At 44.7% G+C, this 25,696-nt stretch overlaps 1 protein-coding gene across 11 annotated transcripts in view; it reads right to left on the bottom strand.

Annotated features, from left to right (window-relative positions):
- Positions 1–25,696, bottom strand: part of MARCHF10 (membrane associated ring-CH-type finger 10) — a 1,025,913-nt gene that overhangs the window by 342,709 nt on the left and 657,508 nt on the right. For all 11 annotated transcript variants that reach the window (XM_069634147.1, XM_069634148.1, XM_069634140.1 and 8 more), the window contains one exon: positions 9,694–9,803. In XM_069634147.1, the coding sequence (XP_069490248.1) occupies positions 9,694–9,803 (110 nt within the window). The remainder of the gene's footprint in view (positions 1–9,693; positions 9,804–25,696) is intronic.

The following is a 25,696-nucleotide window of genomic DNA, read 5'->3' as shown; positions in this document are numbered from 1 at the left end:
GTCTGGTGGGCCAGCATCACTCCTGCAAGATTCAAGACTGGACCCTGACATGGCATCCTGCATTTTTCTGGTGCCATATGCCAGATTGAGGATGAGATCCCTTCAATGGGTCCTCAAAACCCAATGGTTTCAATTTATGGGGAATATGTCAGATTATTTTGCAAGTTCCGGCCAGAGTGGTTCAAGATCTACTATGGTGGGCTTGCAAGGACAATATCCTCAAAGGAGAATCTTTTTGGCAACCATGGCCAGAGATAAGAGTAGCAACGGATGCCTCACTCACGGGATTGGGGGGCCCATACCAACGATCTGACAATCGGCGGTCGCTGGTCTCCATCGGAGTCCAAACTGCACATCAACCTTTCGGAGCTGAGGGAAATCAAACTAGTTCTGAAAGCCTTTCTGCCCTCCGTATAGGGAAATAATGTCCTGATAATGACGGATAACACAGTGGCCATGTACTACCTCAACAAGAGAGGAGGCGTAGGATCACTTCCACTGTGCAGGGAAGCAATGCAGCTCTAGTTCTGGGCAATACAAGAAGGAATCTCCCTGCTGGCAGTTCACCTAGCCGGAGAGAAGAACTCAGCGGCAGACGCTCTGAGCAGGCAGAGCACTGTGTCCCATGAGCGGGAACTAGCTCAGGAAGTCCTTCTGGAGATCTTCACCCTTTGGGGAACCCCTCAAGTGGATCTGTTTGCGACCAGGATCAACCAAAAGTGCGTTCAGTACTGCTCAAGGGAATTTCCCCCAAGTGGAGCTCTAGGAGACGCGTTTGTGGTGGACTGGGTGTTTCCGCTGCTGTACGCGTTTCCTCCAGTCCCCGTGATTCCTCAAGTAATCAGGAGGTTAAGTTCAGGAAAACCATGATCCTAATTGCCCCGGATTGGACCAGGAGGACATGGTACCCGGAACTTCTAGACATGTTCATCTGTCCTCCAATACGTCTTCCACAGAGGATCAGAGAGTGGAGCGCTACCCCCAAGCACCCCTTCTCCCCCACAAGAAGACAAGTGGAAATCAGGAGATTTTCTGTTCAGGATTGATAGTATCCCCCATACGGGCCGTGCACGTAGAAAGGGAAGAGGACAGACAGTTTGGGATATGAAAATGTGGGCTCAGTTAGGGATGAGGAGTACTGGAGCGAATTTGATGATGGGGAAGAAGGAGCAGTGGGAGGAGTTCAACAAGCACACCTGACAACAGCAAGGGTGGAAGGGACGTGGTAAGGGGGGGTTGCGAGAAAGGTTCGGGAGAATGGCCCTAGCAAAAAAAGGAGGTGGAGTAAAAACTTGGGAAAGTAAAATCGAAACTGCAAATGCCCCTGATCCACAAAGGAGCAGGTCAGCCACATTACATTCCATAGACACAGATGGATAAAAACAACCACCCTAAATCCCCCCCACTACTCACGGCGGGCGTGAGAAAATGGATTTACGCCTTGAAAACACACTGTAGGGGTGCCCCTAGGTATATGGGATTTTAAGAGCTTGTATTATTAGTGTCTGCGGTAGGAGACCAAGCAGAATTAGTGTGGGTAAAAGCAGGATATCTGGGAGTAACCATAAGTAATGACTCCCATGACAAGGCTTCATTAAACAATATTAGAGCACGCGTGTGGGATGCACTGCAGAGAGCATTCCCAGATACTCCAGATTTACACTCCATAATGAAATGCACTATGGGAGATGAGGAAGACGTTTCACAGTTCATTATCCGGGTCCAAGAAATGTGGAGAGCAGAAACGAGCACCGCTTCAGACCAATCAAAGTCCTTGTTATATTTTATTAGAAAGTGGGGACTCCCAAATGAAATACAGAAGGCTCTAGATAAGATAGCAGGAATAGAAGCGAAAGGTTGGCCCAAAATTCAAAGCATCATAGTACATAATTGTAGGAGGATCAAAGAGAGAGAAAAGGAAACTATTCAAAGAAGGCAGGCCGAGGAAGCGAAACGTGTGCAGACCAAACTAGTGAAGTGGCCACACTGGCAGCAGTACCGCCCCCAGAACAGATGGGTGAAGCGCGAGGTGCCTGCATCGCCACACAGGCGAGGATGGCTGCTGTGAATGCCGACTACAGGCAAGAACAGTGGGGAGGGAATCAACAATACGCGGAACCCAATGGCAAGGAAGGCCACCAAGAGGACGAGGTGGGTCCCAAGGGCAAGGAGGAGGGCGATTTGGAGGAAAGGGGCAGAGAGGAGGCAGGCAGGGGCAGTGTTGGTCATGCGGGAGGTAGGGGCACTTTGCCTGGCAATGCCGCAGCAGGCCAAGAGGAAACTATCCAGATCAACAACAGTATGGAAACCCCCACCCGAGTAGTCCACAGGGGCCAGCCCAAGGATCCATGATGAACCCATACAAAATACCTGAAGCTTACCCCCAGCTACCTCCCCAAATGCCCGGCCCCAATCGCCACCCCACTCACACAATGCAGACAAAAATAAATAAATGTTTTTAAAAAATTTAAAAATTTCATCAGGTAGGTGGGAACAGACACTCTTGCCACTGCTCCGAATGGCACAGCAGCGCCTTACCAAGGTGCCTGTGTGATGGGTGGCAACCCCTTCAATTGCCCTGGCACAGACACCTATTGTTACGGTTCAGGGTTCTCAGGTTTCCCCCCCCCCCCGTGTTGGGCATTCATTGCCTCGCTTCGCCACAGGTCATCACCTGGCTGCCCCGTTCCTGAGGCAATGGCTGTTATCTTGGAAGCGCACTTTGGTGTCCTTTCGTACAAAGAGCCGTTGCTAGGTTCCTGACACAAGGCACATGCCATGTGACAGCAAGCGCCATGCGTACTTGCAGACTCTGCCCCAAACGCTTTGAGTAGCGGCTATTCCATTACACACTGCTTCTGTTTGAAAGTGTTACTTACTAAATTTCTTCGAGCCACCTGATATCGTGTTATCGACCTTTGCTAACCAGTTGTTGACCTGCCTCTGCGGGACGTCTGGATCTTGTTCTAACTCCTGTTGCTGAACTCTATTTGTCCTACGTACTTCTGGCGTTTGGTCTTTGACTGATCCTCCCGATGCCGAACTCTGTTTTTCCTGGACCTCTTTTGCTGCCAAACTGCTACTCCGTCTCTTTGCTGGTGCCGATTTATGACTGCTAACCGGAATACCATTCCACTTCCAGGTAACCATTATTGTGTTGTTGGCATTCCGTTTGTCAATTTTGCTTGCACACAGGCCCTTCTCTTCAGTCCTCCTCCCTAACTGGGGAATAATGCTCCTTTCCGCTAATAAGACTGTTCCTCCCTACTTGCCTCCATTATATCATTGCTCACCTACGGTTGGTACCCCAGTCTTTCACTCCGGTCTCCTGTGATGGCAGCACATAAGGAATCCCACTTTAACCATCTAGGACTGCATCCTCAGTGTACACAGACGCTCTGCTGCCACAGTGCACCAACCCGGCCCCTAGTGCGACCCTCATGCCGCCCGGGTTACAAGAACCCTACTAACTTCTCTGTTTTTTGTTTTTTCCCTGTCCTTGCTCCATAAACTCCTAGCTTCCTCATGCTTCCACCTTCTCCATATAGACTGGTAAGACCACTCACCACGTCTTACTGATAGTACTTATGTTCTTGCATGATCGGGGGATTGATTAGACCATTTCTGTTTGTTATTGGAGGAGACCCATAACTCTGCAAAAAACCCAAGCAAGAGGGAAAGGTAATTGTGGCAAAGGGAACGTAGAATGAGACTTGTATTTCTGCCACTTGTTGCTGACCTGTTTTTTCCTCCCTTACAGCCTAGTCCTCTAGCGGTGCGCGTGTTCCCTGCTCTTTTATTTGATCCACCCCTCTGCCTGTTTTGTATCCACAACAGAGGGGCAAATGGAAAAGATTTCCCTCAAGTTGAGGAGGCCTCGATTTAGAGAAATCTCGACTCACCAGTGCCAGTACCAAGGAACCTCAAACAGCCCTCTTTCTCGGCCGTTCGAGTGGGTGAGTACCAACCACTGTTTGAGTGGGTAATGTCAGGACTAGCTTGCAGAATTCCGCAGGCACGGATGCTGATCCCACAAATCCTCCCCTGGAGTTCCCTGCTCCACTCTGTTAACAGCTCAGCCGAAAACCCTAAGCATGGGAAAGGGGTAGTGGATAAAATAACAAACGAGAAACTGCAGACTCACAACCTTCTGGCCTGTCTTTAGGATCTGTAGTAAAAACAAATACACCTGGTTAAATATACATTGGGTGCATCCAACACTTTTTGGGAATTCCAATGTATGCAAACTCTATTACCTGCTCTACCTCTGCTAATTGCTTAGAGGCATGATATGGTCAGAAAAAGTATTCTCTAAGATGACTGACCCATGTGGGTGTCCTAGAATAAGTTATTTCTATTTCTAGACTCTTCCAGTACTATGTTCTAGAAATCAGCTTCAGCTTTTTAAACTTCCTTCAAAAGAAAATCTTACTTCTTTCCTTTAAACAACCAGAGTGTAAAGCATAGTCCTTTCCATTCACAGACAACTGGTAACTGAGTTTGTTGTCTCTTAAGTTGCACTAGTAACTGGAAATGTTGTCCTCTGCTTTACTTGTTCTGACTATCATAGGTTAATCTCTTTTCTCCTCTTTGTAAAAATGCTATTTAGCAAATGCGTTTAACTAGAAATTGTGGAGCAAACAAGTACTCTTCTTCCTGTGCTTCCTAGAAGGACAGTAGTCCTCTTTCCACTTCAATTTATACTTCTTTCTGTGCCTTCCTGAAGATCAGTAAGCCTCCTATTTATATTAATCCCTTGTGCACGTTAGTTACATATGAACTTATGTTTGGTGCTATCCCAACTTCAAGTGAACTTCAGAAGTTTAGCCTCCTTGCCGCCGCCTCTGAGATACTATGAGCCCTCAGAAGGTATTTGCACAGATTTAACACGCTTATTAATAATCTGCGCTTTGACTTGGTGACACGCGCATACCTTTCCTCCCCGCACTGTATATCCAGAAATGGAAACGCGCTAAAACAAATCTCCGTACCCGCGCTACATGCGCGGTCTGAATGACACCTGGCCTAGTAGGATCGTTGTCTGTCCTCCCCCTGTTCCCCCCTCCCTGCCTCGTCGCGCCTTGAAACACTTGTGTATAGGCGCGTTACAAATGCCATATCATATCATATATGAATTATACATTTACTTTGTTTGCGCCGCCTTCCCGCGCTGAACTACAGCTGACTTGCGCTTGCGACAGACTTTCTCTTTCCACGTGCTCATGCCACGACTCACTTTTGAAATGGAGCTCGCACCCAGCTCAACCGCTTGCGATTCACTGCGCGCCTCTGTAACCGACACAATATTTACAGATAAGGACCCGCGCTCGCATTGTTCACAGTATGCTGCACGCTTATATCCCGACTATGTACATTCAAAACAAAGGCTGCACATTTACAAGTTAATTCAATTGTTCTTTGTTTGCTGAGGCGAACGTTGACTTCCTCTATTGTATTTACACAGAGCCAAATACAGCTGCTGAGTCTTACACTGCACAACTGACTCAGTTTTCCTTATAGAATACAGAAAAGCTTTGGCACTACGAACGCTTTTGGTTATTCTTCCTTTTCAACTAAATGAAACTTGCACTAAACAGTCCTAAATTCTACTGTGCAGTTGCTAGTAAAAACACTCTTCACAGTTCGTCTTCAGAATGAATACCTTACATTACTAAATGAACAGTTACTTAGCTTTGATGCTTTCTTCTGACTTTAGAGATTTTAAATGAAACGCTCCCACTCGAGGTCTTCAAGGGAAAGTCTTCTTACTTCTTAGTTGAAGTTTCTGGACTCTGGATAAGGCCTAAATTAAGGAACTTTAAAAACACACAACCTGTCTGAGTTTCCCTGGATGAAAGGCAGTTATAGAACCCTGCTCATCAGCCTAGTACCCTGATCATTGTCTTCCCAACTGATCAGATTCTCCCTTCACTCCACCATCTTTGCTTGGGAAGCTTGTAATGTTTAGCCTTGAAACACCCTCCTACTCTATGAATCACCACAGGCCACTTCCACCTACCTCAGCCAGCCCCCGCAGGTAACACCTATCCCGACTAGGACAGCCCGCAGAGAGCACTTGCGTGTCCAGTATCATCAACAAACGTGCATCCAGAAGAGGAACCACTGGTGGGGGCAGTGATAGGAAACAAGCAGTTCATCTTCATGCTGGACTCGGGGGCGGAAAAGTCATGCATTTGCGAAGGTGACTTCCTGTTATCGGGATCGACACGCAGGGATTCTGTGGGGCTGTGGTAACTGTTCCATACACAGAAACTGTAGATGTCAAGAAAAGGTGAAAGGTAGTGCGAGTACCCCTTCTCTACTACGAAAGCTCACCCGTCAACCTACTGGGGAGGGATGCTCAGTAAATTAAACATGACCATATCCTTCACCGAGAGAGGGGTCGTTTGCTCCACCCCCGGCATGTGCTTCCTCAGAGCAATGTTGGTGATCCACGCAGTAGCAAATGAAATAATGGTGCGAAGGATACCAGTGAACCCAGACATGTTTATATATGGAATTTGAGTGTTAGCAAGAGCAGTACCTCAGCTTACGAGGAAAGAATGGAGAGTATCCGCAGAATATGTCTTCCGTCCCGTAACAACACCAAAGTGGTAGTTGGCATCATTCTGTCTCTAGATTCGGAAGGGATGCAAGTGTCTGCAAAAAGAATTGTTGTACTAGGCACTGACATCTATGGGTATGAGTGGCGCACAGTGCTATGCATTGACCTCAATATACTATTGCGATAATTGACCGATGAAGAGCTGTTTGAGGATGATAACAATGATCGGGAGATCATGTTAGAGATCCGCATTCCTTGTGACATCATGGTGCAGTACAGGAAAGTGCCGAGCCCTCTCATTGCTATTGTCAGTGAGCCCCCATCTTTTTGTGAAACAGATATGCAACAGGTCCCACCCCCCTGTGGTCCGCTAACCCACACAATGTGGGAATGCTAAAAGAAGTGACCCCTGTAAAAATAACGCTCAAGCCAGGAGCTGTACTACCAAAAGTGAAGCAATAACCCCTGTCCAGGGAAGCAGAGGAAGGGATACAGGAAACACTTGGGGCCCTCTTGCATCAGGGAATAATTGGCCCCTCGACATCCCCATGAAACACCGCTATCTATCCAATCAAAAAGGCTACAGGGGAGAGTTGAAGGATGATCCAGGATCTTCGCCTCTTTAATGATATTGTACAGAAAGAATTTACTCTTGTTCCTAACCCCGCCTCCATCCTGTGCAGTATCCTAAAACGGCTTTTTCCTCAGTGCCTCTCGATCGAGAATCACAGTACCTTACAACATTTAGCCTGGGAGGGAAGTGATATGAGCACCATCGTTTAGCCCAGGGTTACTGTGAAAGCCCAAGTATCTTCAATAGGATATTGCACGAAGACCGTGGCAACATTCAGGTCCCTAGCATGATCATTAAGTACGTAGATGACCTACTGGTCTGCAGCGACAGCGAGCAGAGTTGTCGAAGGTACTCCATGACTCTACTCCAACTACTAACACAAAAAGGGTACAAGGTAGACAAGAAAAAACTCCAGTACTGTTTGGCAGAGGTCCTGTACTTGGGCCAGCTCATTTCCAAAGACGGTAAGAGGATAATTCCAGACAGAGCAGCAACAGTACGTGGCACTGCCAAACCGAACACAGTGGAAGAGATGCAGAGGTTCTTATGGCTCTGCAACTACTGCAGGGCTTGGATTTTAGACTATGCAGCATATACAGGGGCACTCTTGTAAGGGTTTAAGAAAGCGCAAAAGGAGAAAACACCAATTAGATGGATTGCAGAAATGGTCCCTGACCCTTGATGGTCCTCTGATAGGCCTTATGCTTGCACCGGCAAGAAGCAGAGACCTCTCTACTCCCCTATGTCCCTACCGGCCCGCCTGTGCTTCCCGGTACCTTCTGGGACTTGCTTGCATGGCACCAGTCGCTCTGGGGACTGGGATTGGTCTCCTTCCCGCTTCCTGCAGAGGCTCTGCGTGTTGTGGCTTCTTGCAGTCTCAGCACCATGCGGTTCACCTCCTCCTGTAGGTCGTGCCACTGCCTCGTGCCTGCTTCCCGCTGGACTCTGTCCTTCCGACGCAGCACCCATCACAGATGCCCTCAGCCACTCGTCCGTGCCCTCTGCCGGTCCATCTCTTCGGGTTGAGTGCAAACTTAGAAACTCCCGGGTTCTCCAACGGAGATGGAAGACGCAGATGCTGAGCCCTTCTTCTCTTTCCATTATATGGGGCTTACTCCGCCCCAGTGTAACAGCAACACCTTTTGTAAATGGCTCCTTTGTATTCCTCATGCCTCCTATGAGCTACATTGTCTCAATAGTAGCACAGTCAGTATTCGTCATGTTTTCTGGGCTCTTCTTCGTCCTAGTATTTTCTGTCTTTGCTGTAGCACAGGCACTAGAGAAATGCGTAGTGTTACTTTCAATATATAGTGGTTTGAAATGGAGGGGGGTAAGGAATGTGGGTGTGCAATGTTCTACAACAGATTGTACTCAAGGTGGTCGTCTTTATACCCAGAAGGGGATTCCCTCCCCATGAGATCCTTCTGCATTAAACCACCCCTAAGGGGACTATTGGGTAGCAGCCGTACCTTCCTAGCCTCATCGAAAAGGGTTCTCCCTTGGGGAGAAGTGACGACACCTAGTGAATCATTACAAAAGGCAGATGATAGTGAGCACATTCTCTTATATACTGATCACAAAGAGTACATAAGACATTTTCTGTTAAAAGATAGGATCAAAAAAAGTCCTGAGACACTTCTGTTTCTCCTAACTGCTAAGCTAAAGACTTGTCATTTCCATATGCATTGGTTACACGTGGTGACATGCTCTCTTATTAAGAAATTGACATGTGCGCCCCTGATGACTCACCATGTTAGTTAATCTGTGATCACGCACTTTTGTGCAAAGCGCAGATAAGAAGCTCGAGCATTGAATACATTTATTGGCATTTCATAGCACCATAATACTTAAACTGGCTTGACTAGTATATTTTTACGGGCCCAATTTGTATGCCGTTATGTTGTGGCTACCCAATAGGAAAAAGCTAATAAATGTGTGGAATTGTATATTCTATCTTCTTTAAGACAACCAAGCAACATGGTCTGCATGATTTGTTGTGGAATTGATAGGGTCTTAAAAGTTTTGAGTAATGTATCATTTTGTGAATTTAAAATAATGACGAAACTCGAATGAAGCAGATTACTCACTTGTATCTTGGACATCTGCAGCAGACTTAGTGAAAAACAGCCTCAAATATTTTCTGATTGTTTTGCATTTTCACTGGTTGCCAACTCAAACCATGCTTTTAGTTAAATCTTTATATTAGAGAAAAGGCTGTATTCCCTTGTGTACCACTGTACCTGTAAAAAAACACAATCGTAGTTCTGTCTGACAGATCAGTACACATACGAATTGTGCTATGCATGTTTAAAAGAGGAACATACACAATAGTCATTTATGGGCCAGTTGATATGGATACCAGTATGTGAATGAGCATGGCATGTTGTGAAACTCCCTATTAAAATAGTGTGACAGCAGTTTCTATGCCCAAGAATGATAGGTGTACAATTGGTTAAGACAGGCAGGCATTGTGTTCCCCAATTTAGTCTGGGTATCACATGGTAGGTCAGTTATCAGACACATATTAAAAACAGTTTATTGTAAAATATCTAACCTCAGATTGCTGGCGAGTGTTGTAAAAGTCCTCCAAATTGAAGTCGCCAAAGTCACACTCCAGCGACTGCCTACACAGTTCACATGTTTTCACCGCGTCCAGATCTGCCCCTGCCATACAGAGAACGGGATGGGACAAATAGGCGTCAGAGGATACAGTTCGGGACAAACTGCTTTTATATACCTTAAGTACAAGTCTCAAAAAAATGTATAACATCACATGCAGATTTCAAATCGAAAAAAATAAGGAAACACAGGTGCTTTTCAAGAAATACAAACTGATGTACAGTGCAAGACAAGACTGATGGGGTAGGAGGCCCGCATAGAATGAGCAGAGATGGTTAGTTTTAACAGTGTCATCGTTAAGCTCGAGGAGACAGAACCTTGTTTTCCATGCACCATGACGCATCCAACATTATGTCCACTTCATTAAAATAGGGAGTGACGTTAGTCGGAATCATGCCAGCGAGACGAATGTGAAACCGAATAACCCGGTGTCATTAACACAGACGTAGGGCAATACAACTCCCTAATGTGACTATGACAGGTAAATGAATGAATCTTTATTTGAGTTTACACACGACTGTCACAGCATAGTATTCAAAAATGTAATACAGTTAAATAATCAATACATCAAAATGTCATTAAATAGTACAATATAAAATGTAAGAATTCATATCTTTAAAGAGTGCCTTCTAATACTGATGGTGTGAGAGAGGTGGGATTATACAGCAATGCAGACCATAGAGTCGTCTGATAAAAGAAGATATATGAAGAGGGCAGAGAATAGGTAAATCCGTTCAGTGTTAACAACGTAGACCTCAATTATGCATATAATGGACATTGAGTGGAGGGGATTCAAGTATACTGTTATCATCAGAGCAAGTACTGTCAACATAATTTCCTTCTCACTTTCCAAAGATGCCAAGGATACTTTTATTTGGACAGAAGCAGACTAAGAGCACCCATAGATCATTCCCCCACAGAAAATCACGTTCACAGGGTCTGGAGGTTTTGATTATTAGATAACTCTAGATGGCTTTATTACATCAGATGTTTCCTCCAGGTCCCTTATGTCTGTAAAACACCATTTATATAGACCCTTCTTTAAGGAGTCGGAAAAGGACTCAAGCTAGTAAAACCAGGTCGGTAATCCGGTAGCCAATTGTTCTACATGTTTGAGTGAACCCATTTATGGGCGTTTTTAGCAATCAGAAAAAACGAAATAACTATAAAAAAAAATTAAAAAACCTAGAAGTTAGACATACACTGCAGTCTTGAAAGTAAAACTTTTCAATGAACCTTACATCTCGCTGAAAGATTTCTGCCTGTTTTATTACAGTAATGAGAGCAAATTGCTGTTTTACAGTCTTCAAGAGCAATAACATAATCTTGAAACAAAGATACAGTTGTAGAACATCAGCAAAGTTACTTACCTGTAACTATAGGTCTCCAGCACGGAAATCTTTCATAGATTCACATGAGTAGTATATATACTACTCGCATGCTTTGACTATTCCCAGTCATCAGGCTGGGAATTTGCAATTTCAGCATTAGCAGGAATATTTATTTTTTAAAACTGCAGTTTCATCTGCAGTCCATCAACCACCTCATGGTTTACTTAACTCGTGAGCAAATGAGGTAAAGAAGCTCCAAGCTCCGCCCATGAAGGTCATGCTCCAATACCAACGCTATGGAGTGTTATGTGCACAAGTAATGTATGCCTCACACTTGGGTAGGCGGGTGACTTGATTAGACTTGAACTGGGCCTCCCATCACTGAAAGCCTTGGTACTCAAAAGGAGGGCAGGGTTCTACCTTAGGATGACTAGCTGTCCCACCAATCCCTTATTGTCCGTGATTCACCAGGAAGTGACCAAAAAACGTACCACTTCACCCTACTAAAAGCCATGACAAAATTCCTCGTAGACATAGGCTGGACGCATAGAGGGGTAAGTTTCACCAAGGAAGTTTCAAATGCACTTGGGAAAACGGTGGACCTGTGGGATTGGCTAGAGAATTTCTCACATTTGAGCACTTCAAAGACCTACCAATTTGTAAAATACAGATTATATACCTTTATGAAACCCCAAGAATATCTGTATCTCTGCCCCACTATAAGGCTGAGACGTTTTATAATCTTGTTTAGACTGGAACAACTGCCCACGTTGAGCAATTTGGGAGCTAGGAAAAATATCCCGGCCAAAGAGCGAGTCTGTCGCCTGTGTAAATCTCCAGAATATCTGGAGACAGCCAACATCTCTTAACTGAATGTCAGATATTAAATCCCACAATATTATTACATCTTGATGAATTTGCACACAATCCTCTAACTATCTGTGAAACATCATTTTGGCTTTATTGCACTAACACCTGCAATATGCACTTGTTTATTGCACTGTATAATGTCTGGCAACAGATTGAAGTAAGTTTGGGTTCCCTGATTTAAGTATCTGAGAACGGTAGTGGCAAGAATAAGACATCTCACTTTGACTGGGAGTAGGTCTATCGCCAAATTTGATTTTGACTCTGACATAAATAGCCTTTTTTAAAGATGTTTCTTTATTACTTTGTGCCGCTAAGAACGTATAGTACTTTGGGAAAAGATAGCAATATATATGCATTTTAACATGATCTAATTTTTTTATTTGCTTATTTAAATATATTTAATTAATTCCTGTTTTCCTTTTCATTTTGGTATAATACATTTGTTGTTGATTTGTTTTGTTTGATTTGATATCAATGTATGTAATTTGCATTATGTGTAAAGTTTGAATTTATTTTCAATCTATATCACATTAAAGAATTATTATTATTAACTCGTCAGCAAATGAGGGAAAGAAGCTCCAAGCTCCGCCCATGAAGGTCATGCTCCAATACCAACGCTATGGAGTGTTATGTGCACATGTAATGTATGCCTCACACTTGGGTAGGTGAGCCAGTCACATGCGACTAAGAAAAATACAAATGCTGAAGAACAGTATGGAGGGGAAAGTAAGTTTTCTTCTCCAGTGTTGGATCCTTCATCTATTGAAAGCAGGATTTCAATACATGTTTAAGCAGTATACATAGATTAAATATTGAGATTGCACAAAGCAAGGCAGAAGGGAATTCGGGGAGACCTAAATGTAAACAGGTGTTGCAGCACTGCTTGTTCAACCTCTTTCATCGCAAACATGCCCAGCCAGTAGTGCTGTAGTGCTTTCTGAAATGGTTGGCACGTTGCCAACTGGCAGATGTCTTGCAGAGGGTCTCCCACCATCATTTCTTTGATCGTGGCTACGTTTGTCATAGAATGCGCCCAGACTCTGGAGCCCAGAGCAGAGATCTCTTAGTTTTCTTGTGGCAGAAAGGGATCATTGAGACTCCATCTCACAATTCCCTGTTTCAAGATGTATGACCCTTTGTTGTGTGGAAGCAGCCAAAACATCAGATGCTTGGTTCTCAATAGCAGCGGGCGAGTCAGTTCATTTCTTTACAGCTCTAGAGGAACAGACATGGCAACGCAATCCAAAAGAGATTGTGTGCCGACAAATTCACTTACACTGAATTGTACTGTTATTGTAACTTAATTCGTTCAGTTTATGAAAAACACATTAAATATATGTTTAATTACATAGTGATGGGGAAAAAGATGCGACAGAAAAAGTGGTGTGCAGCACCTAAACAAAAAACTGCTATGTGCACAGAAAAGACAAAGCAAATTCTATCACGTAGATTACATCAGTTCAAATACATGAACATTGCCGTATTAGACTAAAACGGATGCAAAAACCGTCAGAAAAGACACAACATCAAAACTGCATAAATGTAAGGTCCTGTCCTGTCTCCACAGAAGCCCCTGAACTCCATACACCCACTTGGGAGTCTCGCATACAGCTGATCCATCTCACAGCTGAACCCAAAACAGCCCACAGGAAAGGGGAAGTGGGCAAAATAAACCGATCCTCACTCTTCTCTAGTGGTCAGATATGCAGGGCAAGAGAACAAAAATGAGGTAAGAAAATTGTTACTTCTTCCAATCATTAAAAAGGAAATTATGCCTTCAAATACTTGACTGTGTTTCTTTTTCTTTAATTAGAAAACTCACTAATTATATATATATATAATATATATATTCTTTGTATAGGCGATTTCGGGAGATTACCGATTCTGTGACTTTTCAATAAATGGAAGGTATGACAAAATAAAACATACACAAGGCTATAGCGGACCCCATGTGCATGTCCGCTCCAGACCCAGGCAACGCCGGGAGGTACAGCTAGTTTTTTAAATAATTAGATGTTAAGTAAAAACTGTTGTGAAAAAAACGGACTATTTATGAGCTTTAAACTCTAAAGAAACTACCTAAAAGTCCCTAATTAAACATCAACACTGTTACCTTCTGTCATTTCCCTACTAATGATCAGAATATTCTGCTGTTCTGCATTTTAATCTTGAACTGCAAATGACAAGTTCCAGTAGTGGAACATGTTGTAAGGTAAGTGTAACTAAACAGGTTCTTAATAACTGAGATTGATTCATAAAGTCCATTGCTAGTCTTTTCCATTCTAGATCATGCGCTTTAATCAATCAGCCACGTGAGTCGGAGAAGTGATCATTCGCTCACTCCCTCTGTTCCGAAGAAGTGCCTCGATAGCTCGTGGGTGAATACAGGTGCTCTGTGAAGACATAGCTCCTCACGCGTATAGTGTATTTCTAATGTGCAGTAGAACTTGTTTCAGGGACGTCATTTCACCAAAATGCCAGGGGCCGCAGAAGTGACATCACATGACCCTTAACCTCTGATGACATCACAGGAAGTAATGTAATTTGAACCCACCCCAAAGTGATATCATGGGAAGTGATGGAACACAGCCTTTCACCCTTGACAAAACAGGACGTGGCATCATATAGCATTGTTCTTAAGTACACTACAAAAAATATGGTTCCAATATCACTGTAATGTGATATACATTTCTTACAAGAATGGATCACCATATGTATCGTTAATATCAGTGTGTGTATAGGCCCATATTACAAAATTTTGTTGAATGCACGCAGACATCGAAGGCCAAATGATATTGATGTGTTATTATATAGCACTTACGCTTAAGCGCTTTATACAGAACACAAACATACAAATCACCCAACCTGTGTCGGTACCCATTTATCACCCTCAGAAGGATGAAAGGCTGAGTTGCCCTTGCCGGTATTCGAACCTGCAGATCACACACACATTGCGGCAGCGAGCACTCAACCCACTGAGCTATCTTATCAGTTATAGTAAACTGAGCAATTATATGTCTGAATGTTCTCAAAATCAGAAAGCAAATTACACTCTGTAGTGGATACCATTAAACTGGTGTCTGAGATTCAGGAGCAGGCCAGTTCATCTGCAGGTCTGGTGCAAATTTGGCCACATGTCAAGTCACGTGGATCTACTTTTCACTCTTCAGAGGTTGGCAAAATACATACCACGGGGAGGGTTCATAACGGTGTATTAAAGAATTTAGAGTAGCACAGGCAAAGCAGCGCACTCACACAGCATCCCATACTCGGGGCATCTTTTACCTCATACATGCAAATAACATCCTGAACAGCATGCCAGGTAGATAGGAAAGATCGACACAAAGCATTAATTCTGGCACAATTAAATCAAGGGCCACAAGCTTTTAGGCACAAGGACTTTGTCAAGTGACTGAGGACACTGTAAGGAAGGCATGGTATCAAAGTAAGACAGACACAAGTGATCACAGTTCAAGGGCGTTTATTGAAATCAGGCGTGTGAAAAACGCCCATCTAAATCTAAGATGGGAGCAAGCTATGACCATCAAATAATAATAATACAGTCCTAGTGGAATCTAGTCAAATAAAAAGGGCCTATACTAAAAAAACAAAACGATTGCCAATCCTTACTGGAATGCCCCAAAATAGTGTGGAATAATACACGTTCCCAGAAAGAAAGAAGTGTTCACAAAATGATAAGTCAGGATGTTTGAGGCTGTTGGTCTCCCTTCTCCACGTTTTTAGCACAGGACAAGGCGGGTCACTCGCGCACATCACAGGGGTGTTGCTAGGTCTGGAAAAGATCAGGGGCTAAGCTAATGTTGGGACTGGCAGGATTCGGGCCTAGCTATAGCCTTTTGGTTGTAGTCCCCGAGCTTCTATCGGGGCTACAACCAAAAGGTCCGGGGCTATAGCCCCCTTAGCCTCCCCCCAGCAACGCCTCAGCACAGCACATTATTGGTCTTCTTCAGCACAAGGTCACAGTTCCTTTTACAAACATCAGGGCCTTGTGTGCCCAGGTCTCTTTCGTTCAAAGTCTCTTGCTTCAGAGGGCCTGATGTACCAGGAACAACAAAGAAAAGTTCCTTTCCAAAAACTCAAGTCTGTGATTTACTCTTCGCCTGGGATCCCGATCAGCCGGGCTCACATTCTTCTTTCACAATTATCCTCCTTCAGACCAAATTTAATTCAGAGGCATCCCTCCGTCGGGTTCACATTTGCCATATCAATATCTTCTTGGGTGAGTGTTACTATTCATCCCAGATCCCCCCTCTTCCAGGCTTGGACCAATTCCATTTCGCAGGCAATCAAAGACTTTCGAATATGCACAGGATTCAACTTAACCCACTGCAGGACCACCTCGATTTCACTGTTCAATATTTATACGCTCAGGGGGTAACCAAACAGAGACCTTCAAGTGAGCACCCACATGGTGCCAGACTACTCTGTATCTGCTACCTATTTTGGTTTCATAAAGTTCAATCGCACACACGTTCTTTGTTCATACAATGTTGCAGCAAGCGACCTGGAGCATAACACAGTCCAGTCTGCTATCAGTTTCTCCCGACTCACCAGCTGTGCTGAACTCGTCGGTGTTGCTTTGCTGTCGGAGTCAAGGATAGTGCCACGGTGGCAATCGCTTCTCCCCGCCTTCGCCATCAATGCGGGAGGGGCCCATATACCTTTGGCACATGCTACACCATTCGTCAGCTGTAATTCCTGGTCTTCTGTTTCTTTTCCTTGAGGCTTCTTAAAAGTCGCGATCCTTTCTTGAAAAGGGCAAGGGTAAGCCCCTCATCATCGTTCTCTCTGGTCTCGCCGCCTTTCTCCTCGGTCTAAAATGCCATCCTGGAAAACCTGCTTCCTCGTGCATTTGGCCTTGCTCAGAGTGTTTTTGGGCTCCGCCTTTTATCCGTGTGGGGAAGTGTGATGGAATTCAGGTGTGTGTACTTATCAGTAATTGCCTGACTCTGCCTGACCCTTGTATTAGGACATGTCAGGTATACGCCTCTGGTGTTAGTCTGTCGCCGCTCACAATGAACTGCGCCTCACCCTTCGTTGTCCCACCTCCACTCCCCAAAGACCCCCTCATCTAGGTGATCCTCCCGCACTTGGCCACCCCCAGGAACTGGATCCAATAGCGATGGCTGTGTCCTGGCCACCTGGATGGCAAATCCCAGGGACTAGTGGGTGAGAGACTTTCAGGTTTCTCACAACACGAGATGGAATGTCTTGTGATGATCATAACAGAGATGACAGAAAAAAACCCTGCTATAACAGCAACTTGCGAAAAAGCAAAATACTTAGTCCGAAATGGATGCTTATTCTACTCTTAATGCTTTTTCAAAGTTTTTGTCTGCATTGTGAATTTGAGGTGTTTAAGAACAGATTAAATCAGTGACTCACCCCCTGAGGTATGCCTGAAATAAATCTTTAATGAGTCTAGCAATTATTGTATATAATTCCAGAAAGACAAATTATTTGCTGTTCCTATTCTCTCTTATTTACGGTCACTGGTCAAAGTAAAACAATTGCGGAACCGTGTTTATTATTTTAATTTTTTTTTATTTTTTTTTTAGAAGCCTGAACAAGAAAGCCAACCACTCCAGAAAGAAAGCCACATGGCGCTTCAATAAATTTAGGGGAAGCACGGGAGACCTCCGGGGTCGAAGGTGCGACCCCTGTCAACGTCAAATGACAACTCAGACTTGTTTGTAAAATTCTTGCAGCATTGCCACATCTTGAAGAAGGGAAATGTAACATGGTAAAGCGGCCTTCGTTTTAAATGCGGTAAGCAGTCTTTATCCTTTGCTGCACAGGGCTGATCCTAATAAAAATGTATTTACTGGTATGAACCGTTACAAAATATGAAACAGTTTCTTGTTTGAACCGCTGCGCCCCATCATGGTGCCTTCTTAGGTCCCACACAGTCTCTAATGTAACAGCTGACCACTCACAGGCTCAATTGTTGAACAAGAAACATGTAATAGGGCCAGGCAGAGGCGTAGTCAGGGTAGGGCCTAAGTAGACAAGGACCACCCAAAATGTGTAACAGCCTACTAAGCAGTGTTGTGTGGGTATTTACTGATGTTAACGTCACTGCAGTGGGCCCAACTACACTAGCTTAAGGCCCCACGTGTCGGGTGTCTATGCCTAAAAGAATTAATGGAGGCACAGAGGGATTTAAGAGGGCCTTAGTCGGTCACAAAGTGGGAGGTTGTTTTGCACCTACGCGCTTTTGCTGGGTTTAAACAGAATTAGCAGCCGGGGTGGGGGGAGCAACCAATCTGGTTCCATGAAACACGGGCTGAAACTGCTAATTTCCGCCTGCGTTCCGTGGGACCCACAGGCTGCATCCCACGCCACAGGCTGCCATCTTCCACCCACCCTTACTTTTTTTTAAAATAGTTTTTTAAATTTAACTCCCAGCCCCCATCCCCTGTCCCACTTTCCCGATTGTTGCAGCGGCACAGCCCGCCACAGCTTCTCTGCTTCTCCGACCCCCCATAGTCATAGAAGAGGGGCTCCGTCCGGAGCCCTGCCTTCTATAATCATGGCAGGCATCTTTGAAAAGTATTTTAATTCATTCCAGGGGACGCGCGTGGCATCCCATTGCATGAATGAAAATACATTGTTTTCTTTTTTAAACATCCCGGGTTAATGCTTTGGTAACCCGGGGTGCTAATAGTGTTACACTACTGGGGTAACGTCCTGGTGTCCTGGTTATAGGCCCGAGTGAACCAGCCCTTGGAAGGGGGTGTCAATGCATTATTATGAAGAATTGTGTTTATTAACCTGTGTGGAATTGGGGAGTAAGATAGACAAGGAGTAAGTAATTGGAATAGTTTCAGGAGAAGGACTTTTCCTCAACTGAATCTCAATTCAATAAACAGGTTGCATCACTTTCCGAGATGGCAGAGAAGAATCTAATAGTTAACTGGTCAGAACTCCCTTCTGTGAAGCACTGTCGAACTTTCAGCAACATTGTCAACGGCCCTTGATGCCGAGATCTAGGACCAGCAGCCTGAATGACAATGGGTTACTGACTCGGTCATGTTGTGGGGATTTCCTGATACATGAAGGAGCCTAACTCTAGGAATGCTGAGTAAACAAAGTGAAAAGAAAACGAGACTTTTTGGAACTTACCAAAAAACAAAAGATTGTAAATATACGTACATATTCATTAGTATAGATTATTAAGAGGGTAAACAACAGAAACCTCCATTTGTTAAAAGTAGAGCCAAACAAAGCACAGAACCAAATATGAAACGCATAAAAAGAAAAGCAACAGTCACTGCTTCTCAGCTCTAAGCAGAGGCAACCAAATGCTTCATGTTTCATTTGTAAGGGGTGGGGTAAGGTTTGATGATAGCAGGGAGCAGGAGAATAATTATTAATCAGTGTGGGGTATGGTTTAACAGATACAAAGTTTGGAAGCAGAGTAAGAGAATTGAGGCGAATCTGGAGATGGTGTTCATTATTTTATCTACATTCCGTTTCCCTTGCTTGAGGGTGTTGGGATGTAACTGGAGTAATAAACCGTTTGCAGACTTAACCTTGGAGACGGGTCAGTGGGGCTAGCAATTATCAGAGGATTTGAGAACTGGGACCAAAGAGGTATTCCCCAGAACAGGAGCCTAAGCCAAACGGGACCTTCTGGTATGATAGACAGTTTAGAATGTTGACTGTCCTCTCATCAGCCCAGGCTCCTGATCAACTACAGTTCTGTTGCCCCTCATCCTTATTGGCTTTGGAAAGACCCCGATCATGAGCAAGATTAGTTAGATTCTTTTCACCAACTAATACTTTCTGAAAAAAACCCTCAATTAACAACGTTCCCTCTACCAAATCACTATTTAACAAGAAGGAATGAAATAGCCTATACAAATCAATTTCCTCTAAAAAAGCACCTCCCAACCCTATGAACCACTAATGGGTAGATGTGTGACCTGACAGTCTACATGCATGTTTTAACCCCTTTGGAAATTAATAGGGATCTTCTTTAGGCTGTGTCATCCCTCACAAATATGAGTCAATAATTGGCAGTCATGTTTACGAGGTCGAGTCAATAACCCAATGTCATGTTTAAAATTGATTTAGTGACTAAAGCAATTTCCTTACATGTATGAAATACCACACTTGGCCATATTCATTAGCTGCAAGGCGAATCTCAAGCTACAATATAATATTTGTCCGAGTATGGCCTACAAAAGTGTTCATAAACATTTCTGTCAAAGTACAACCCTATTCCAAACTACAAAGCTAAGATGCTCCCATATTACTCCAAGTTTACTTACAGTTGGGTTGTCTTAAAAAAACAGTCTTTTCTGCAGCTCTTCCAGTTCTTACTAGTCTTCACATAGGCCTTTCCCATGCCTCAGATATTATAGGTTTTACTGTGTTATAGGTTCGTCGTATAACTATTCTTCCCAACCTGAGGTTGAACTCACTTTTCTCAGACCTTGTTTTTGCTATTGCTTTGACTGACCTCTGGGTTGGGAAGTCATCCTGCACCTCCCTGTCTCAGTAATCTTTTCTTTTACGATATCCTTAATATTCCCTCTCATATTGCCAATTATGGTAGTGATATGGCAAACTACCTTTCCCAGTAGACATGGACCAACCTGTTGACCCATGAAAAGGGCAGTATTTTTAGTTATTGCAATCCGACTAGTGGCCCTGCTGTGTCGGTATCCCCTTTCATGGATTTAGGCAGCTCATCTACCTTCTACACAAACAAGTGCAACTCTTCTCCGTCCACAGTCATACCCAGCACTTTGGCTTATACTTCTGAACGGACGTTTGTACACCACAGCCATCCTTGTTTATGTAACACTGTCTGGTTTGCAATTTGAATTCAGTATCCACAAAGTCTACTGAAATGTTGATGGCATGAATTAATGCATCTCCTTCCTTCAGTATGGCTCACACCTCTTGGCCTTTTTCTTACAAACAGCATTCCAAAAGTGGGGCCATAGGATGTAACATTTCAAAATCGTACCTGGAAATGATTGCTAAGAGATTTGCGGCCTTTATTATGGTGGCCCCTGTAGCAAACACCTTTTTTCCAAATGTGTGACAAAATTACTCCTGCTCTGCAGCAGTACAGGTATGATTAGGGTCCAATCTGCCTACTCAACACAGCACTACTACTTAAAGGTGAAACAAGCACAGCCCAAAAGGCATACTTTCATCACCTTATGTAATATTGCATGCCGAGGGATGTGAGCCTAGAACAGTAGCAAACCAAACAAATAAAGTACAAAGATTCCCCTACAAAAAATAAATGTCCAATCAAGGTTCTATAAATATAAGGCTTACTTAAACAATAAGAATGCAATCAACTAAATAAAAAAACACTAGAAAAAAACACCCTTGTAAAGAAAACATTGAAAATGAAGACTGCTGTAGAACGGCACTCTGGGCAGATGAGCAGAGGTAATCAGCACTTTATTGAAACGCTTGTGTACGAGCGCGATGTAAATAAAATATCATTTCATTTCATCAATGTTTAAGAGTGTCTTAGAAGAAAAAGGCAAAGAAGTGCAGCTTAAAGTCGCTATGGTCCCAAAAAGTGACATGTGGGACAGGGCCTCTTCATGGTGCCTTATTTCTTGTCTTTGGGTTTCAACAGCATTGAGTCAAACATTTCAGCATAAAAAAGGAATCTGGGCACTTTCAGCGACAGGCCAAGGTAGAGACATGGAGTGGCAGCGACAGACCCCAACGATATGGTGCGTTTGGTAGCAGCATCGCCTTAGCGGTCAAAGAAACTGGGAATGGCAGGGAATATTGTGTCTGTGGTGCTGGAAGACTCACTGACCTTGGGAACGGAAAAGTAGAGACTTGCCTTCGGCAGCAAGCAGGCACGGCGACTCAATACAATGTCAGACCATTACAGCAGCATCAATTTGGAGCTTGAGGGAGCCGTTTACCAGGCAGTGGTGTTAAGCTTGGGACATCAGAAGATTTGGCAGGTCTGAGATGGGGAAATGGCAGAGCTTTGGCACTGGTGTCAAGAGAACTCGAATGTGAAGGCTGTTGAGAGTCAAGGTCAAGAATGACTCTGGGGTTCCCATGCAGCAGCTTGGAGGGTGCCCAAACTGGCATCAAGGCGATGTGGAGATGTAGGGAGAGCTAAGTTGCACCTCTTTGGTTCTGCAGTTGCTGGGAGGCCCAATACAGGGGCTCCAGAACAAGATAAGTCCTTCAGTTGCATTCCCATTCCAGGGAGCATGGTTGACAACTACAGGGGATCTTTCACCTCTTGTTAGCATGATACTTGCTCCAGTTTAGCCAGCAGAAAGAGGTCTCTGTCCAGCAATAGACTTCCCCACTGTTCCCTAGGGATGTTTAGGGGACAGAGAACTCCTCTGCCTTGATTGGTTCCGTCTTCATCTCCATGGCAGAGGACCTTGGGCTAGACTGCATCCCCAACAGAGGACCAGATTAATTATTCTTGTCCTTGGGGAAGCCTAGACATGAGTCAGAGAATGAGGCGGTGCCCCTCTCCTTTTTAAGGCCAAATGCCACAGAGAACTGGTCCGAAGGGTCCAATCCCCGTCGCTCTAACAAGTGCCTTAAGGCATCCCACCCAGAATACCTTGCATGCAGGAAATAGAAGGGACAGGAAAAGGAGGAGAAAACTGACAGAAAGCAAAATGGTTCAACCCTTCTTCAGGGCTACCTTCTCTCTCTAGCTACTCTAACCCCACCCCCTTCCCATGCCAGCTGGCTTCATATGGACTCCAGTGATCAGTAACCTGTTGTGAGGCTGGCTTTGTTATGTCAGTGCTGCCTCTGAAGCACCGTTGCCAGAGAGGCCTCTGCAGGGAAGCTTCTTTGCCCTAGGGACGGGGGCCGGGGGGTGTTACCCAGACTATGGGAGAATCAAAAGCAAAGGGAAAGCATTCTCATTATCGTTCCACATGAAAGCAGCTGTGGAGATGGTCAGCATAGTCACTGAGATACATCAGTACTGTAATATCTCGGTCCTGCTCACAGAGCAGACACTGGATAAATTGCTTTGGCTTTATAAAAATTGTACAATTCTAGAAGTCACCATGCCAAACAAGGCATGGCTTGTGTTTACAGATAGACATACCACCAGACTGTCTAGATTCCAAAATCATTTGAATTCAGATCAGAGGTGCAGACAGTTAATATGCCACCTCTGCCTGCAGGGACTTTGTGTCGTAGAAGCTGTCAGGAAGGGAGTAGTTTCTTACCTGTAACTCCATTTCTCCAGCGTTTGTATCTTTTATGGATTCACATGCTTAGAATATTCCCCGTCAAGCTGGGAACCCTCGGTATATTTATTAAGACGTTTTCCATAGGACAAAATGTCGAGACTTCTGTGTCCCATCTACGTCGTTTTGGCTGCTTACGCATGACCCAATAGGACGTAGGGTATAAATAGCCCCGCCCCTACGGCTTCCTCAGATTTTAACCCCCAAAGCAGTAGGGGCATATAAAGTTTGCATTCAGGGGAGGCCGGCGGGCGCATGTGAATCCATGAAAGATACCAACGCTGGAGAAATGGAGTTACAGGTAAGAAACTACTCCCTTCTCCAGCATTGGATCTTTCATGGATTCACATGCTTAGAATAGATTATATAGCAGTACCCCTAACTTGGAGGTGTGCAATGAAAACCAATATTATCAGAGCCGCATGTGCAGTTAGGCATACGAAAACCCCCATCATGGTACATTGACAATAATCCCAATCATGGTATATCAACAAGAGAATACACCCCTCTGTGGGGCTTACCTTACTTAAACAGGTGTCGCAGGACTGCTCGTCCCATCTGCATATCCGCTGCATGCTGTTGCACTAGGCAATAATGCCGAGTAAATGTATGCGGCACCGACCAGGATGCCACTTGACAGATGTCCACCAGCGGGATTACGGACCACAATGCCGCCGATGACGAGGTGGATCTTGTTGAATGAGCCTTCGGGCGTCTTTCCAGAGGCTTCCCTGCTTTAGAGTGGCAGAAGGCAATAGTCGACGACACCCAGCGGGCCAGTCGTTGCTTGGAGATCGGTTTTCCCTTCACCAAAGGTCCATAAACCACAAACAGTTGTCTCATATGCCTAATCTCTCGAGTACGACTGAGGTAAACCTTCAGAGCTCTTTTGACATCCAACGTGTGGAGAGCTTTTTCTGCGAAAGAAGAGGCTGTTGCGAAGAATGTTGACAGAACAATTGAAGAATGCTTGTGGAATGTAGTTAGAACTTCTGGTATGAAATGAGGGTTGGTTGCCAATACCACTTTGTCTTTGAAAAACCTGAAGTATGGGGGGGAGGGTCAATGACCAATGCCTCCAGTTCCGAACGTCTTCTTGCTGAAGTAATAGCCACTAAAAAAGCCATTTTCCATGACAAAAACTTCAACGATGACGACATAGGCTCAAAAGGAGCGTTCATTAGTGCTGACAGTACCAGATTGAGACTCCAGTTAGGAGGCAACTTTTTGGCTGGTGGAAATGTCCGAAATAAGCCTCTCGGGAAATGCTTAACCAGTTGATCGCTGAACAGCGGAGTTGCATGTCTTTTACGAGTAAATCTTGAAATGGCTGCCAAATGAACCTTTATGGAGGAGAAAGATAACCCTCTTTCCACTAAGCGTAGCAAATATGAAAGAACCTGCTCTGACGCAATGTTTAAGGGGTCCACACCCGGTTGATCCCTGCACCACACACAGAATCTTTTTCACTTACATGCATATGAAGAGTTCGTGGATGGAGCTTGCGCTGCCTGTAAAATTCGTCGACACTCCGAGGAAATGTTCAGGGCCCCCAAACTCAGAAGTCAGGAGCCAAGCGGTCAGGCTGAGGGCGTCCGTGTCGTGATGCCACACTGCTCCCTTGTCTTGGGATAGAAGGTTCGGAATCTTCTGGAACCTCACAGGTTCTGTTATCGACAGCTGGAGCAGGACCGAAAACCACGACTGTCTCGCCCAGTAAAGAGCCACCACAATTACCCGACATGGGTATTTGTGAACCTACTGGAGGGTCCGTCGGATGAGTGGAAACTGAGGGAACGCATACGCAAACTTGCCTGGCCACGGGAAGGAGAATGCCTCCCCCAGCGAGCCGGGTTGTGGTCATCTGCTTGTGTAACGTCTGCACTTCTTGTTCTCTCGGGTTGCGAAAAGATCCAGGGAAGGATGACCACACTTCTTGAAGATGTTTGCCAGCTGTTGATCGTTTAACTCCGACTCGTGCAGTTGATTCATCTCCCTGCTGAGAGAGTCTGCTTGTACATTGTTCACTCCTGGAAGATGGTAAGCCATTATGCTTATATCTTGTTCGAGGGCCCAACGCCATATTTCCTGAGCTTCGCTCGAGAGCGTCTTGGTAGGAGTGCCCCCTTGCTTCCTGAGGTAGAACATTGTTGTTGTATTGTCCGTTAATATTCTTACGACTGATCGCCGCATGTGTGGTAAAAATGATTTCAGAGCCCAACGTACCGCTCTTAACTCCAGCACGTTGATGTGAAGGGTCGACTCAGCTGGGGACCATTGACCTTGAACCTGCAGGGATCCCAGATGGGCTCCCCATCCTTTTAGCAATGTATCCGTTGCCACCATCGATTGAAAGTCTGGTTCCTGCAGAGGCATCCCCCCTCGTCAGACTGTCCGAGAGCTGCCACAACTGAAGTGCTCGTAGAAGCTTGCTGCTGATGCTCAACTTATCGGACCATAAGCCTCGACTTTGGGACCATCGGTCTGC

This window comes from Ambystoma mexicanum, chromosome 13 (assembly GCF_040938575.1).
Source record: "Ambystoma mexicanum isolate Mex_15411 chromosome 13, UKY_AmexF1_1, whole genome shotgun sequence".
In the NCBI taxonomy this organism is placed as follows: Eukaryota; Metazoa; Chordata; class Amphibia; order Caudata; family Ambystomatidae; genus Ambystoma; species Ambystoma mexicanum.
This window is presented reverse-complemented; position numbering and strand designations above follow the sequence as displayed.